The sequence below is a fragment of the Solea senegalensis genome, linkage group LG13 (assembly GCF_019176455.1).
Source record: "Solea senegalensis isolate Sse05_10M linkage group LG13, IFAPA_SoseM_1, whole genome shotgun sequence".
In the NCBI taxonomy this organism is placed as follows: Eukaryota; Metazoa; Chordata; class Actinopteri; order Pleuronectiformes; family Soleidae; genus Solea; species Solea senegalensis.
In genome coordinates, this window is record NC_058033.1 from 20,163,810 (window position 1) to 20,181,741 (window position 17,932).

The window sequence follows — 17,932 nt, forward strand, 5'->3', positions numbered from 1 at the left end:
TCCTCGTTTTCACTGCATCTTTATCTAATTTAGCCTCCTCCTTTCTCCTCCTCATCCTGCAGGACTTCGGGGATGATGGCTCCCTGTATATTACCAAGGTGACAACCATCCACATGGGAAACTACAGTTGCCATGCCTACGGCTACGAAGACGTCTATCAGACACATGTGCTGCAGGTGAATGGTCAGTAGTGGCTATTTCCTACTTACAATTGTGGGGGAAATGTGGATAAAAATGCTTGTGCTGCTTTGTGGATCCAAGAAATCAGTAACATGCACAACCTTTAGGGTCTTGTGGTTAAAAATCATCACAAAAACAGTTGTGCTGACCTAATATTATGCAAATAACTATCTACAATTAGCCATTTACTGACAATGTAAGTGTAAAAAAACATTTTGACACAAGTATTCACACCTCTTTAAAGATATTTTCACATCTTTGTTTAGTCCACGTGTGGTAAATTCATTTGATAATGAGAAAAGCGAGTACACAAGTACTGCATTCGTTTTTTTTGGAGACTTGTCAGTTGACAACGTGATGACGAAAAACGACAAATACTCTCAAAAGATCACAAAAACATAAAGTTAACCTACCTGTCCAGAAGAAACTGAGCCACCATGGCATCCCTTTGCAGCTCTGTCTGGGCTTTCAGTTGTCGCCACCGCTCAAACAACAGCACCGATGTTCGCTCTGGTCTCGGATCGCTCTGCATCAGCCTTTTTCATGGCAGTAGCTTTCCCAAAAAAACGTTTTTCGTTCGCGACCGACACCTGTTGTTGGTGCCTTTTCAGTCAGGACGTTGCTGCAACTGCCTCGCTGAGCATAAGCTCTGCTGTTGTCTTCTGAGCATGAAGAGGGGTACGTGCATGGCGGTGTTGCAGTTTAGGGGTTTTTCGTTTCATTTTTTTTGTGACAATGCATTAATTCAGTGATTCCAAACAAATTGTGAAGAGGATTTTAAGCAAAAAAGAAAACGACCTCTCACCTTGCCGATAAAGAAAACTGTGTCCAAAGCACAGGCGGAGGAAACCCAGCCAAACTATTGTAATATAGCGGTTGTCCTATATTATATTGAACTGTCGTCAGCAATGAAACGTGTCTTCAGTGATTGCTCTGCAGCGCATCGATAAAGCTCATTATTGTTATGCGTACAGCAAGCTCGCAGATAATTAAAAAAAACAACAACAAAGGTGAAACACATGTGAGAAGCTGCGCCCACACTGATGTTTGGCGGTCTGAACTTTTCAGAGCATAATATTCACATATGCATGCATAACGACCGTCGTCTCGTCCACCTCCACTCGTTTTTTAGTTACTGGCATCTCACCGGGGAAGAATTTGAAATTACCCCACCGACCTCACTACCTTCTGTATTATTGTCACATGAAGGAGTGGATGGAATCATCACTGTGACTCTTTTAATTAAGACAGACAATAGGTGCGATTGTTCTGTTGCGTCTGCGATGCTAATTAAAAGAAAGAAATGCAGCCGCATTTTGAAATCTCGGGGTGAGGAGCGAGAGGGAGAGACGGTGCGGGAGTCATGGAGACCAACAGGGTGCCAGGAGGGCAAGTTATCAGGAGGAGCGCAATTACCAAAATGTTTGTGTTGGGGGATTCAAAGCATTTCGAGCAAGATAGCATGGGGTGGGGTGAGATAAGGTGGAAATGAAGGGGGGGAGCCAAGTGGGCGGTGCGGAGAGCGGTGTGTGCATCCTGTTGTGCTATTGAAGCCGTAACACCCACGTCTCCCTCTGTACTGCACTGAAAGGGATTGACGGCGCTTGCACGGCTTCAGTGTCAGTCAAGTTGTCACCGTTGCTGCAAAGTACTCTGTTGCTCTACTGTGGCAAGTGAAGTGTGTGTGGTATCAATGTTGTTTTTGCAACGTCAAGCACGTGCACATGAGTGAAGAAGGAGCGTCACATGATCCTCAGACAGGCTCAGGTGTGCAGGACTAAAATCATTATGAGCCATGTGTTATAATTTGACTTTAACTTTATTTCTATCGGCCATTTAAAAATTTTTGACATCTAAGTAGAACGTTGTAGTTGTTTTTGAAAGCAGAGGTTACACAGTTACAGATACTGGACAGACGTGACGTTCTGAGGTTGAAATCCTACATTGTGGGGGTGGTTTTCATTTGGGGTAGGGGTAAAGTGTTCTGTAACTTGGGGGCAGCTATAGAAGGGGTCTTTAATCGGGGTTATGGGCACGTCTGAAAGCGTTTGAATGAGGTGTGAATGAGGAGAATTTTAAAATCAACCCTAAAATGAACAGGAAGCGAAACACACGTGCGACGCGGTCCCTCCTCCTCTCACCTGTCGGAGGGCGAGTGGCAGAATTCTGCACGAGGTGCAGGCGTTGAACGGATGAGTGAGTCTAAAGCCCCGCGTACAAAGAATTACAATAATCCGGGCCGAGACGTTACAAATGCGTGGATCAGTCGCTCTCAAACTTTGGGAGGCCAGATAGGCCTTCACCTTGGAGAGATAAGCCGCAGCTGGAGGAAGCTGGACTTGACAACTGAAGAAATCTGCTTATCGTGTTTAAATGCTCTGGCAAAGAAGATGCCAAGGCTTTTTAACTGAGGAGTGACTGAGTTGTTGTGTTGTTATGTTGCTCTGCTACCACTAACTTCGTATAAATGAATTTCTGTTACATTCAAGCCATTGTCAAAGTGTTCTTATGGAGTGAAGGCAGAAACAACACTGACGTAAAGCTAGAAAAATGGAAAATGCCAAGAGGCACTCGAGGAAAGTTTCAGAAGTGGATTCTACCGCTGGTATAAATGCACAAAAGTTGAACACTTTTTTCCCAAGTAGAAAAGCCAATATTGTGATTGACCTCTTTGAACGTGAGACCGTCCTAGACTGACAGCAGCCTCAAGGTTGAGAGGATCCTAACAACGTTACCTATTCAGAGTAAACTCTTACCTCATATTTCTTTTTTTTCTTCTTTCCACGTCTCATTTGTGTTTGTCTTCTCCCCGGTGTACGCGGTAAGTGGTAGACACTTCCAACATCTTTTTCATGCAGGACTGGAGCTGTAATAAAGCCGCCCCGGACCCCGTGGATTCTTGTTATGTGTGAATATATTACATGCCGGAGTGAGACGTATTCCTCTCCCCCGACATTACACATGTGGGATTTTGTGCTGACTTCCCCAGGAATCACAGTCTCCCGTGAAACAGTGTGCAATTATATTTTCACCTGCCTCCGTTCTCTCTCTCTCTCTCTGTTTGTGTTTGTGTGTCCAGTCCCTCCGGTGATCCTGGTCTATCCGGAGACGCAGGCGCAAGAACCCGGCGTGTCTGCCAGTCTCCACTGCCACGCCGACGGCATCCCCAATCCCAAACTCCTCTGGCTGAAGAACGGCATGGACTTGCAGCCAAGATCCACCAAACAGCTCTCTCTCATAGGTGGCGTATTTTACTTTTTATTATTATTATTATTATTTTGGGGAATGTGCTGACAGCGTATTGAGCAGTTTTAGCCGAGGATGTGTGTCAGGTCTCGTTGATGCGGTGCTTTTGAACTGCAACACCGCTGAAATCTTCATAAGCTTGAAACCAAAGCTCGAATTAGGTTCACATACTTTATTTTTTGTCTTGAAACGCCAGTGGTGCAACGTGTCAACAGTGAAAATGTATCTCGAGAATCAAACGGAAATTGTTGTCGCCCTCTTCAGCCGTCTCAATTTTGCCTCAGGAAATGGATTCATCAAAAAAATAAACAACTCTCAAAATGACTCTAAACGATGTCATAAATAAGCCGTGCCTGTTTGTGGCGCTATGAAGCAAAACCAGAGAAGAAGACGTTGGGCATTTGCATATGGCTTGTTTTTCTTTATTTGAATAAATATGCACTATAAAGTATAATGAGACAGAATAAACCAAACCAGGGGACATAAAATCAACGTTGTCATAAAGCGAAAGAGACCAAACGATCTCCAAACACAGGAGGAGGAAAATAAGAGGTGGGATTATGACATCATCGGTTGAGATTGAGATTTTCCCTCTCTGGGAACCGTTTAAAAAGAAAAACACGGACAAAACACGGACAAAACACGGATTCACCGAGACTCGTTCTCATGTGGCCCCGGCCCCTTGGCGTCAGTGAAAAGGAGCCAGAAGGACTTTTCTTTTTTTATGGCCCAGTTCTCATTAAGAGAGAGTTTATTGGCTGTGTGCGGGTCATTACCTGTGGTAATGGCCCTCAGACACTCAAACAAGGGAGGTTCTGCAGGGTTCACCAACACATAAACACTGCAGAGGCTATGGTTTTAAAATTGCCAAACCAATGTGGGAAGAAGAAGACACGGGGGCAGGAGTCCTACTCACAGGAACGTTGTGTGTGTGTGTGTGTGTGGGGGGTTTCTATTAAAAACATGAAGGAAAGTGAAAAGAATAATTGTGCTGAAAGGTGGATTACACTGGAAAAAAGGCCACGCCAAAAATTAGCAAAAAATTAATACAAGATATTCTTAGCTTGGAATAAGCAAAAAAAATCTGCTAATGGAACAAGTGAAAATTCTCTTGGTAAGATAAGATAAGATAAGAAAACAAATTTGTATCTATATTTTACTAGTACGGTGATGTTTTGTGTGTTAATAAGCTTGTGATGCTCAAAACTAGTATTTTCCCCTCAAAAGTAGAATTTTTTTTGTCATCCTGTTTGTTTCAGGTGTATTTAATTAAAAATAAATAAAGTTAAGTCTATTTCTTAAAACAACAAGTAACACGGCAGCTTAACAACCTCATGACATGTCAGAAAAAGCCTGTTTCATCTGAGATGTGACTCAAAACAAGATGTTTTCAAGACTGTTCCACTTAACAAGATATTCAAGATGCACTGTCTGAAAACAAGCTCCTTTATCTCACTTAAATCTTTAGGTGATTTTGTTAAGTGTGTTGAGATATTTTGACTAGAAATTAGACAAATATACTTGGTAAGATTTTGAGTTTTTACAGTGGAAGGAGTGTTGATTTCCTATCCTCCAGATCAACAGATGAGGTTAGATGTGTTGTTTCAGGAGGGAAATAACCGAAAAGGAGCACTGACCACACACACCACAGTAAATGAAACCACTCAGACCTATGGCAGATCCTTCTCTGGTATCGTCTGCTTCTTTGTGCTACAGTGAAAACCTCCCATCACAGCTTCAGGTGCACCAGTACAATCATTAGTTTTGACTCATCAAGGCTCATCAAGTCCTTTGTTAATCAACGCCGTGAGCAACATACGCCGCCGTTCCTAAATGTCTATAATAAACGAAATGTCTTATTTAGAAGTCGTTATGAGGTCACGGGGGAATCGTTTATCAAAACGAGAATAAAAGCAGTAACATCATCAAGTTATAATATAATATAATATAATATAATATGGCCATGGTGAATTTTTCCTGGAATGATTTACAGTACCTTCACATAAAACACACACACACCTCTGTGCAGAGTCACTTTTTTTCACACAATGTAATTGTGTGAAAATATAAAGAATCTATCTGAGAAATGTTTCCAAATCAAATAGAATAAGTATGTATTACTCTTTATCTGATCTGTTTCTTTTTTTTATCCAATTTTCTCGTTTTTAAGATGTTGCCGTGTTGGCAAACAACAAAATTTCCACTTAGCAATTAAATTTGTTACTTAACCAAACGCACACATACAACCGTGACTTTTATGGTCTTTAATAGTGACTTACAGTATCATTCCACAAACGTGGAATTCTGTTTAGGTGTCTTTCTCCATCCTCGCTGAACTCTTCACCACATTAACCAGGGCAGTTGCTAAATTTGTCCGCCTGCCATTTGGTGCTCGACAGGTGATGTTATTATAGGAAAGGATGGAAAGGATATTTTTTTTAGTGCTTCATCACTGTAAGATGCTGCCTCCTGTAGCAGAAAACAATGTTATGCGGGAGATCCAGAAGAGTGGCGCCGTGGAGCAGACACTTAAACATCGAGCTGAATAACGCTATAAAACCTTCACAGAAAAGTGAACTGCAGAGTCAGGTTTAAAGTGTGTGTGAGTCACTGTTGTCACAGGGAAGGATCTTTGAGGTCTGTTGCATAATATTATAATAAAAAGGGAGCAAATTACAACCTATTGACTCATGAGCCCTGGATTTTTACGCTGTATTAGCCTTTAAAGCAGGAGTCTCACACTGAAATGACCACTGAGTGGGAAAAAGTGAAAAAACCCAACATTTGTGATGATATTTCACATCATTTCATAGTAAAAGTGTTTGTTTTGATATGGAACGATAAAAAAATGTATTAATGATGCAAAATTAATCTGTAAATTAAAAAAAAACTATTATTATGACTTTATATTAAGCGGTGGGCCGCATGAAATTGACTGGCGGGCCACAAGAGGCCCACGGGCCACAAGTTTGAGACCTCCTTGTCAGAGGCAAGGAAAAAAGAAATCTAGAAATTGATCATTCCGAACAAAAACTCTTCCATCTGTGTTAAAAATAAACGCTTCAAGCCCACAAATGAGAAAATTGAGATGAATTCAGTGGTGGTCAATTTTGATAGTTTTCAATTCAAACTGATTTGATAACATATTTATGAATGGAAAGTCATTAACGTGTACGATGAGGCTTGCCTCCAAGCACTTTTCACATCAAAGCCCAATAAAAGAGAATTATTATCAGAATCCAGAAGACATTGCACTAATGTGAAGAGCTTTGCATCAACTTGTGTAACGTGTCGTTGTGTGTGTTGTGGTCATAAATCACAAGCTCGGAATCATTTCCATCATAAAAATGATCCAGCGTCTGCTTCATCGCCGCGCCTTAAAATACTTGTTGTGCAGGATGACAAACACACTTTCAGGTTTAAGGAAGCAGACGTGAGAGAGTGTGAGTGCTGGACGTCACGGAGGTGTAGTTACATGAAGACGTATAGAAAGAGGGGATGAAAAGTAAAGATTCCTTTCATGTTGTTATCTAACAGAGCTTGTAAAAGCTCCACTTTGACACATCATTCACTCTCACCAGGCTGTAAAGTGCATGTGTGTGTGCGCGCGCGTGCCGCTGTGATGTACAGTATGTCGCGCTTCAGAGTGCAGCTGTACATCAGAGCCGCCGCCGCCCGGCTTCTGACGCCGACTCCTGCCTGAACACGTCCGACATCACCTGTCACCTCCAGGCAAACACTGCAGCATTGTGCCAAAAAAAAACGACATGAGCAGAACTCGCCATTCAGGGCCAGTGACGAATATTTAACACACCTTTAATGGATCCTCTCATTTTAAAGTGATAGTAAACTTGCGTGCGGCCACAAATGACACGGTGATAGATGTGGGACAGTAAAGTTTAGAAGCACTCAGTCAGCTGAGGGGAGGTGCAGAGCTGGATGCTAAATCTGTGCTCGTTGATATAGAAAGAGTGGTTATATCCACCTTTAATTCTAAATCTATTCTAATGTATGCTTTACTCAGCAACGCCCCTTTTCTAAGTCACTAAAACAACTAAAGGAGGAAATACAAATCCACTTGTGTACCTCTTTGTCCACTTTTTTGTCTTGTTTACTTTTTCAGGTATTTATACAATTCCTTCCTCATCCGGTTTAGGATCATTTTGGGTTAATTGTTCCAAAGGATGTGTGACGTCAGCTTGAAGCATCTATATGAGCATATTTGGCTTCATGTTTGTAGTATCTATCCTTAATTGAATCCTCTTAGGGTGCTTTCATAACTAACTTGTTCCGAAACTGGGGGCATTTCTCGATTCTATCGATTCTAAATTAGAACACTGGTATATCAGCGTCCAGTGAGTGGATGGTCTCACCTATGTCAGCTAAGATTGACCCCCCCCGCGACCCTCCTGTGGAGGATAGAGTGGTAGACGATGGATGGATGGATCCAGAGAACGGCTAATTTCCCACAAAATGTAGCATTGGGGGCCATATCGAGTCAAGACTGCAGTGTGAAAACAAATCGAACTGTGGTTCAGTGCAACATTTCTAACATAAGAGTGAATTTAAAGGTATTTAGTGTCATATTTTTTCAGTAACACATTCCTTTTTTCTTCCTTGTAGCCAATGGCAGCGAGCTCTTGATCGGAAGTGTCCGGTACGAGGACACCGGCGCTTACACGTGCATCGCCAAGAACGAAGTGGGAGTGGACGAGGACATCTCGTCCCTGTTTGTCGAGGACTCGGCCAAGAAGACGCGTGAGTTTTGTTCACTTCGGTGCAACTTTCACCTCCTTGACGCAGTAAAGTGGCTTCACAATTATATTTACACCTTAAGTCTGCGTAAGGGAAGTTTTTTTTTGTTTTGTTTTTTTGTCTTAATGACGCGTCTGACTATTGCATTGCAAAGTGAATTCAGCTTTTCTGGTGGAAAACTGGGTCACAGATGAGCAGCAGTGCTGTTGAGGAGAGTCGTGTGGCAGATTTCTCTCACAGATGGAGGAAGATCGGGGCAAGACGGCCGGAGAAATACCTTTTTTATCTCATGTTTTACGCACATTAAACACAATCACCTGTCGCCGTGTTTTGCACACTGAAAACCATCAGAGGATGAGTCACTCCCCTCCTGACTCGGGGCAGTGTCAGAGGCTTCGCTGCAAATTTATGTATAGACAATGAAATCACATGTTATGTTTCATTAACAAGCGCTCTTTCATTTGATTGCGTCATTTTTGGGCAAGTTAACGATCATCGGGCTGAAATTAAAAGGAATAATCAATGTCCTCTGTCAAGGCGAGTCATATTATTTCCTCCGGAATCCCTCGATTTGAGAGGGAAATCTGTTTTGTAGCCGTCAGATCTATGTTGTGTTTGACATTGCTTGAGGGAAATCAGCTCCTCTGGTTACTTTAGATCCACCTCCTAAATTCTTGTGTTTTTTCTCTCCTCTCCTCTCCTCTGTCTTCTTGTCCTCATTTTCCTCCCCGTCGCGCGGCGGCCGATTCTGCAGTCGCAAACATCCTGTGGAGAGAAGAAGGTAATACATCACAGTCCTCGAAATACCTTTTGTGTTCCCCGTGAATAAGAAAATGTGGCGCCCGTGTTCCGTAGCTGTTAAGGGCCTGCAGCTGGATATCTGCACTTGTCCAGAAGAATCTCAATGTTGGAAACTTTTCCTTCTTGCATGGCCCGGGTTCTTTCATTCGTTGGTGTGCTTTTATCTGTTTTTGTTGTTTTTTTTTCCCCAGATGACTCATGGGAGGGTGTGTGTGTACATATTAACACACTCGCAGGTTTTTTTTATGTACAGTACTTTGCAAATAAAACTCCTTTTCTTGAAGCGAGTTTGGCGTCTACCGTAAAAACAAGCCCTGCGTTTTTCAACCTGTTTTTATACTGTATACATAATGAGCACTGGTGTGGCCCCGAGTGCTGCAGTTTTACGACTGTTATTTAATATCCACTGAGGTTTAGTGTATGATACAGTCCGCTTTATATACACCGCATCTGCAAGTGCTTATTTCATGTCTGTCTGCAGACATTTGTCTGTGTTTTGTCAATGATTTCAAACACTTGAAGACAACCATCACTATAATTGTATTTGGTAATAGCGCCTCCATGATCCCCGGTCGCTCATCAGCAGCTGTTTACAGCGGGCAGACACGGAGACGAGGCCTCGAGTTTGATGCCTCTTGCTTCCGTGATTGCATGCTAACAGGAGTGTTTCCTCCACGTCGTCTCCGGGAGGAAAATTGAAAAGTTCATCTTAAATAAATAAAAAATATATATTTTTTGAAAAATCCTTCCTCATTTGCTCATTAAAAAGCGTTTGTATTTTTTTTCCGTCTTCTATTCCAGGACTGAGCGTGGGGAACATGTTCTACGTGTTTTCCGACGAGGGCATCACCGTCCTCCAGCCGAGCGAGTGTGAAATCCGGAGACACATGAAGCGCGCGGAGAGGATCGTCGCCACCTACGTAAGACGTTCTGTCACCGAGTTATGAGCAGAATAATGACACTTTAAACGTTCCATCAGGTAAACCACCAAGGGCATCTCGCTCTCAGTTACCTCCATGCGCCAAAATCCTCCAAAGGACCAGCTGTTAGTCAAAGAGAGGAGAAGAATTATCTTTCACGGTTTCAAGGATTTTTAATTATTAACTTTAGAAATCACGGCCTTCCTTCCTCTACAAAACCACATCACATTGTGCTTCTCCTCACCTCGCTAATTTATAATGTGATTACTTGTTTCCATTACTCGACAGTTCGCACCAATGAACTGTACGGAGTCTGTACCGCACACATCCCCAGGTTTTTTTAATCCACTGGAGGAGGAGGAGGAGGAGCAATGGGCTTTAGATGGCCAAAGTTACTTGTCTCTCTGAGGGATTGGGGTTCTACAGGAACATGTAATTGTGTTAGAGATCAATGCAAACTCAATAAGCCACGTGTTAGCCAGTTCCTGCTGTAAACAGCAGTTTCGCCACTTTGGTGCAGCGGCGGCGGCGGCGAGGCGCCGGGAAACTCGCGGAGCGCAGGCTTTGTGTCTGCGTGCATGTGCTTTAGCGATTACACGCGAGAGAACGTGATGTGTGTGTGTGTGTGTCGGGGGGGCTAAAATGTTTAGTCAGCAAAGACGGCGGCTGGCTGTGGGGTCTGTGGAGGTGATACTTTGCTTGTGTCAGCGCTGGTGTCAATGAGTTGACGTTTGCTTTGAAAATAGGCTTCTTTTTTTTTTACCTCGCAGCACACGGGAGTTGTTGATCGACCGTTGCCATCAATACTTTTAAATGTGTTGTGTTTTAAAATAAATCTTTTGTTTGTCTGAATACAAAATAAAAGGCAGTTGTTGACCAAAAAGCTCCCGTGTCCTTGCGAGGTAAAAACCTTGCAGATTTTCCTCTATGCACAAACTGGCAGTGAAATAAAGCACCAAACGTATTATGAAGATATTTTAGAAGTGTGCATTTAACTCATACTTTTTACCATACACACTCGTAGTGATCACACAAACCGGGTGCAGGAGCAGTGGGCAGCACACATCTGCACCCGGGGAGCAAATGGCAGCTGGGTACTTTGCTCAGGGGCATCTCAGCCCTCCACCTGTCCCACGTTTCACACCAACAACCTTCTGGACTTACGCCCAATACGCTGCCACTTGGCCACAGGCTGACTTTGTCTCAGTCCCTCATGCAGCAGCACAAAAAAACCTACTTCTTGAACTGTAACTTTAAAGCATTTTTGAGTTGCCGTGTTGTTGAGAAGTGTTAAAAATAAATATGTACTTGTCATGTTGCACCTCATCAAGATAAAACATTCAGTGCAATGATTTGTGCTCCCAGTTTAATCAAACATGTGCCAAAAAGGAGGCGTCTGACATATGGACTTCAACAAACCGGGTTTCAAAACCTCACCATACTTTTCCCCCGTCTGCACATTTAGAGTAAATTATTATTATATGTAAACTTTTTCCTATTGAGTATCAAGTAAGCGAGTATTTGTTTGGTCCATAAAATGTCCGGAAAACTTTGATCGGTGTTTCCCAAACCTTAAAATGACAATGTTTGTTTTTTCCACAAACCAAAATGTTGTCATATGGAGCAATAAACACAGAAAATATTCACATTTAAGAAATCTTATTAAATTAAATTCAATTCAATTCAATTCAATTCAATTCAATTCAATTCAATTCAATTCAATTCAATTCAATTCAATTAAATAGTCATCGATTAATAACTGAATAATCGTTGCAGCCCGGCACAATTTAGACTTTTGCCTCGCCGAAATCAGTGATGGATGATAGTGAGGAACACTTTGACACACTAGTAACATCTCCTCAACCTTTTCCTCCCTCTGTGGCTTCTTCTCCTCCTCCTCCTCCTCCTCCTCTCATCCACCCCAGGAGGAGATGTGCCCTAAAGGTGAAGGGGTGTCGCCTCAGCACTGCGTGTGGTCCTCGGCAGTCAACGTCAGGGATAAGTACATCTACGTGACGCAGCCCCTCCAGAGCCGACTGCTGGTGGTCGATATCCAGGCGCAGAAGGTGGTGCAGGTAGGTGGAGTCGACCTGTCGTGACGCAGCAAAGATCCTTTTTTTTACATATTGGCAAAGTATTGAGCGGTTCATTCATGCGGAAAGAGCACGCTCTGTCTGTTTAGCTGTTTAATTGAGTTAAAAGTAAGACTTTTTCTTACCTTACCTTATTATGTATTGGTGGTTATGACTTGGGAGGCGGTGCTTATCTGTCCCTCCTGTCACAGGTGACCTTATGCAAAACAGTGAACCCCAATTTCCTGCCGATGGTCAGGCCTCCGAGCACCTCTGTGTGCTGACTGTGATTGTGTGTGAATGACAAAGTGGGAAAAGCACCTTGGATAAAAAGTGCAATATAAATGCAGACCATTTATCATTTAATATTTTATTAAACAGCAACCGTAACCTGTCAAGCTTTGGATTCCTGGGCATGATGAAGTGTAGTGTGTGTGTGTGTGTGTGTGTGTGTGTGTGTTTGACAAACACAAAAGCCTTTCTGTGTTCTCCGTGGTGTGGCGCATGCTTTATTATGACCGGCAAGTCTGAACCCGAACCTGGCGATAGTTTCAAAGACAAAGAGTTTATTAACGACTTTGAAAAAAGGGTTACGGTGAGACAGCTGTGCTCACCACGGACGTATCCGCTGTATATGACTTCCTTGCCCTGTAAACTACTGTCTGCTGAGTTCACGGTGATGTGAGCAGCTGTACTCTCCTCTCTTTATTGGATTTTTAGGAACTTTACACTCCTGCAACCCCAGAAGCACGCTTTATCTATAATAGTTTAACATTTACACATCTGTTAGTCCACATCCTCAGCACATTGTTTTTGTCTTTTTCTGTGTTGATGCAAATTGCTTAGGGTTTGGCATGGCTGTGTATTTTGGGATGAATTTTGATATTTCGTGATTTCGTGATGTCTTTGATATAAAATGAGGAAATCTGTGGCCCTTTGGCATTTTTGGTGCCTTTTGGTGCTGAAATCCCTTCAAATGTGTAGGTTTTATTGTGGTTTAAAATGGTCAAATCCATTGAAATCCATGTTTCTATGGTAGTTCTTTAATAGAGTTGTTTTGTGTGTCTCAGGGACACAGGTGGAGTCATTTATTCACAACTTTTTGTGTTTTCTTTCCAAAAATAAAAAACCCTCTCAAAAATCTGGAATTTAAGGGTTTAAAAATTAGAAAATACATTTCATTTAATATTTTTTATGTATTGTAAGATCTGAAGTTAATGGTGTCAATTATAAAAAAAATGGAAAAATACACTAATACACAATGTTTCTATGGCAGTTTTTTAATAGAGCTTTAATAAATAGAGTCATTTAATTACAACTTAACTTGCAAATGGGTTAGGGTTACCAAACATCCAATGTGCATGAATGGGATGGAAAATAATCAACGTTTTGTGGGTTTTTTTTTAAAGAAAATATCAGAAAATCTGGAATTTCAGGGGTTAAAAATTTGAAAATACATCATTATTATTATTACTTGTGTAAGGACTGAAGTTAACGATGGCACGAGCACTTTACCATGTGTTGAACTGCAATGCAGAAAAAATGAGTGCATACCTTTGAACGGAGTTACACAGGAAATGTTCACTCCAGGTGTTTTGATACAGGATATTTAATCAATGCACCTCCCTACGTGTTTGGCTACATGTCAAACCGCACGTCAGCTCGCCAAATACTAAACTGCCAACAATGTAAAATGACTACAGCGCTGTATATGCAAGGTAAAATGAATCAAGAACACCTCAAGCGCTTGAAACAACACGGTGTCCAGGTGGGTGCTTCCCCGCCTCACCATTCATCTTGCCTGTACAAGCTGTTTAGAGACCAAGTCCCTGAGGGGTTCTTCCCAGGGTCAGCATCATTTATACAGTGACACACGAGGAGGAGAAATGGGTTTAAGTCAAGGAGAAGGAGACGCAGATCAGTGACGCACAGCCGTGCAAAAATGCCAATACAGACGTAACCTTGTTAATAATCCACCGAAACAGCAGTTCATATTTAGATATTTATGCAGATACTTGAGTAAAAGTACAAGTATCTTTACCAGAAAATGACTTTGGTGGCAGTTGAAGTCGCTTTTAATAATATTACTTAAGTAAAAATGTCCTTTACTTAAGTATCAGAAGTAATTTTCTGATATAAAATGTTAAGTTTTAGAAGTAAAAGTATTAAATCAGGGAGGAGTTAGGAGTGAGGCTGTGGGTTCAATTCCTGGGCTCCGCTCGCCCATGTGTGTCCTTGAGCAAAGACACTTGCAGTGTGTAGTGTAAAGCAGCTCAACAAGACTAGAACAGCTCTATATACTGTATATACAGACCATAATGCCAACTCTTCTTCTTCTGTTTTATTTGGTAGTAACGAGGTGACAAAGATAGTTGGAGGAAATGTAGTGGAGTAAAAGTACAAGTTGCTCGAAATATAAGTAACAAAGTAAAGTACAGATACATGACTGTTGTACTTAAGTAGAGTAACAAAGTAATTGTACTCACGACGCTGTATTTATACACAATTGTGAGTTTTTTTTGGCACAAAAGGATGGTGTCACAGATCCATGACCTTTGGTGTATAACAGCCCAACTGCCTCTTTCTTCCCCTGGCAACACTAAAAAAAACCATCTTTCTTTCTCTTGATTGCCCTTTCTTTTCTCTGGCCTTACCCCATCCCTCTTTCTTGAAGACCCTCTGTGCCGCCTGAGTTCAGGAGGTTAATGCGCCATCCAGTTTTTCTGTTCTCTTTTCTCTGTTTTCTCAAGGCTCTCGTCTTCTCCATCTGTGGGTGTCTGGCTTTTCAAAACAAGAGAAAAGAAAACGGTAGACTGCGATGAAAGCACTTTTTTGTCCCTTTTTTTTTTTTTTTAACGACAGACAGGAATGCACGAACAAAAGGGTTTCATTTAATTTTAGGTTATAGGTAAGTTAGAGAAACACTTCTTTTTTTTGTTTTGTTGATTTCTTTAAAAGCTCAAGCTTCTGCAGGATCTTGTGCACCTTTCAATACCGTGATGCACTTCCCTTAAACCTTTAATCTTGAGGCGTAACTGTGATTCCCAGCAGACTCTAAAGGCAGTAAACATGTAGCGAATGTATAGGCTTTTGTGCTTTATGTTGCGTCTGTAATCCTCCACCGCAGAGGGATCTAACCTTAACTGTGGCGCGTCAGACCTGTGCCGGCTACATCTCAATTCGGAATCAAATGGGCTGATTAAATAGAAATGTGAGGCAGCATCCACTTGTGTATGGGGGTTTGTGATATATCTGCTCTCCTCGCTGAACTCAAATGACCGTCCGTCTTTGTGCAAGCGGTTTCAAAGGTGCGTCATGTTTTATGAAGCTGTTACGGTTTCGTGACAGATGACTTTTTTTTGCACGAAACAATCTTTTTCCCTGTGTATTTTCTGCTCTCTTGAAAACTGTACATACAGTAAATAGCATGAAAAATCTAAAAATGAATTGGATTAGAACAGTTTGCTGGATTAGATCGGCGATATAATGCTTTTCGTCTTCAAATAGTTTCACTTACAGCAAAACCTACAGCAAACAGGGAGTGTAACATACTCTTTTGTCCCCCAGTCACCAGATCCCCTTCAAAAATGGTCCACTTTTAATGATTTATTGAGTTAGGGAGAGCGTTTTACACATATTGCAGAACACACCTTCTTATGTGTTTTAATTAATACCGCCTCTGTGTGAATTTGGCATTTATTATAACACATTTTATGTACGCCATGCGCTAAGTGGGCATCCCAGAAGCCTTTCCATGATTACGCCGTGCTCCTCTCTTGTTACAGAGCACACAGAAATCTTCAGCGTGTCAGAATAAAAATGCAAGTTTAACTTAACTTAAGAGCCCCCCTGCTGCTACAGCAGCAATCACGCGACACGGGCCATTAGTGATTCTGGGCCAGAGCAGCGAAACACAAAAACATTTTGTAAACTTCTGTCTGTGGGTCTTGTTAAACGAGAAGAACACGGCCCAGTCGAGACTAAGGAGTGATCTTTGCCACAAAACACAGACCTGTGCAAGAAAAGCCCCAAAAGCTTTAACCCTTTAACACACAAGCACTTGTTTTTGCTTAATTTAAGCATAAAAGGAGTGTGTTTTTGTCCATTTTTCCACAATAGCTTCCAATATCTGGCTGTTTATTTAAAATGTACTGCAATTTAAAATATGAGGAAAAGCACTGCCGTTGTACATGAGCAACAGATTGCGATTGTGTTGAATTTGAAAGCGGAGCAGTATGAAACATATTTTACAATAAAAATTTTTTGGAAACTTTGTCTCTCAATGTGCAAAAACAGGTGTTGTACAGGTGTTCTTCCCACTCTTTCCTCTCTGGCGACAAAGACGCTGACTCTGCGGCTTCTGCTGCAACAGCACCGTAATAACCACAACAACAATATTTTAAATACCATCCAAAATTTCCATCTGGACTTTTTTTTGCTAATTTTAACCATAAAAGGGCGAGAAAATGTCCTGTGAGTAAGTGTTTTTGTTCATTTTTCCAGAATAACTTTCAATATCTGGCAGTTTATTTACACTTTACTGCATGTTAAAATAGTGTTTTAACAATTTACAATGAAGAAAATCCCTGTCGTTGTACATGAACACCAGATTTTGCGTGTCGAATTTCACATTTGAACAAATTACCGTAAACAACCACATTCAGAAGCCGCTGATCGCACAAACCTATCTGCGGTCGTCGTCATCATGCGTTATCCTCTGTGTTAAAGGGGCGGGACTCCAACCTGACTGCATCTCTACCTGCTCACTTCCTGTTCCTGTTCTGTCAGTACATTTGTGCGAAGAGTTCTTCGATTAAACCAGTTATGGAACTCAGTTTCCCCCTCAGTCCGCTAAACACTCTGACCTCCAGCTGTTGTCTGCTCTGCCAAAGTCACGCGGACAGCAGCGCGCCTCCACCTCTGGATACTCAACATAATGTGCATATACACATGTGCACACACACACACACATGCTGAGTTGACACTTCGCTGACCAGTGGGGAGCAGAGGGCTGGACCTCCCATTACTGAACACAGAGCTTGTGGTCTCGCTTCACTAGTGAGGGTGTCAGCAGCTCCCTGTCCACCCAGCCAGAAGCAGGGTAATGGATTGTGTTATTCCTTGTTGTTGACATTGCAGCAGACCTGAGGTGGAATATGCCCCACACACACCCTCCATCTCTCTCTCTCTTGCTCTCTTTTTTTCCTCCCTGCTGCCTGCTCTGTTCTCTCCCTTCTGCTTTCATCATCTCTGCGAGGTTGTTTTCTATTTTTGGTCTTTTTTTTTTTATTTTTTTTTTGCGTTATGTGTGTCAGACGTTCTCAGTAAAAGAAAAATCTCTCCGGTGACACTAAAAGCCGTCCACTGTCGCCGCCTTCATCCTTTCTGGCGTTTACACATTCGCCACTGTTCCCCGATGTCACAGCAGATCACTCTCTGCTGCGCTTGATGGTGAAGTTGGTTAAATTTGGTGAAGAGTGCACACAAACATCGGATTTTATCTGTATTTGTGTAGACTCTTGCTAAAAAGAGGTTCAAAATGTGGCCTTAGTTAACTGTGATATGATAATATTCACCGTGCACTGTGTAAATAATGTAGAACATGACGAAATCTCTCTCTCTTCTCTCTCTGCAGGCGGTAGCAACAGATCCTTTCCCGGTGAAGCTGCTCTACGACAAATCACATGACCAGGTGTGGGTCCTGACGTGGGGAAACATGGACAGAACAGACCCGACACTTCAGGTGAGTGTGTCCGTGTGTGTGCGTTGCTAAAGCTGAGGACACAGTTGGACAGAGGGGTAGCAGACCCACGCCGACCTCAGTCGCAGTCGAAACGTGGACTCTGGACGCGATCGGGTCGTGTGTACTCGGGCGTTAATGACTTTTCCAGATCGACTTATCGGTCAATAAAGTCGAAGTCGAGTCGAAAAAGTTTTTAGGCGGACCAGAGTGCGGGT

General features: G+C 42.2%; 1 protein-coding gene across 1 annotated transcript in view; it reads left to right on the plus strand.

Annotated features, from left to right (window-relative positions):
* Nucleotides 1-17,932, plus strand: part of fstl4 (follistatin-like 4) — a 178,005-nt gene that overhangs the window by 151,184 nt on the left and 8,889 nt on the right. Inside the window, exons 8-14 of the mRNA XM_044042396.1 lie at nt 63-183; nt 3,260-3,421; nt 8,050-8,184; nt 8,936-8,962; nt 9,784-9,902; nt 11,828-11,977; nt 17,610-17,717. Coding sequence (XP_043898331.1) covers nt 63-183; nt 3,260-3,421; nt 8,050-8,184; nt 8,936-8,962; nt 9,784-9,902; nt 11,828-11,977; nt 17,610-17,717 — 822 coding nt within the window. The remainder of the gene's footprint in view (nt 1-62; nt 184-3,259; nt 3,422-8,049; nt 8,185-8,935; nt 8,963-9,783; nt 9,903-11,827; nt 11,978-17,609; nt 17,718-17,932) is intronic.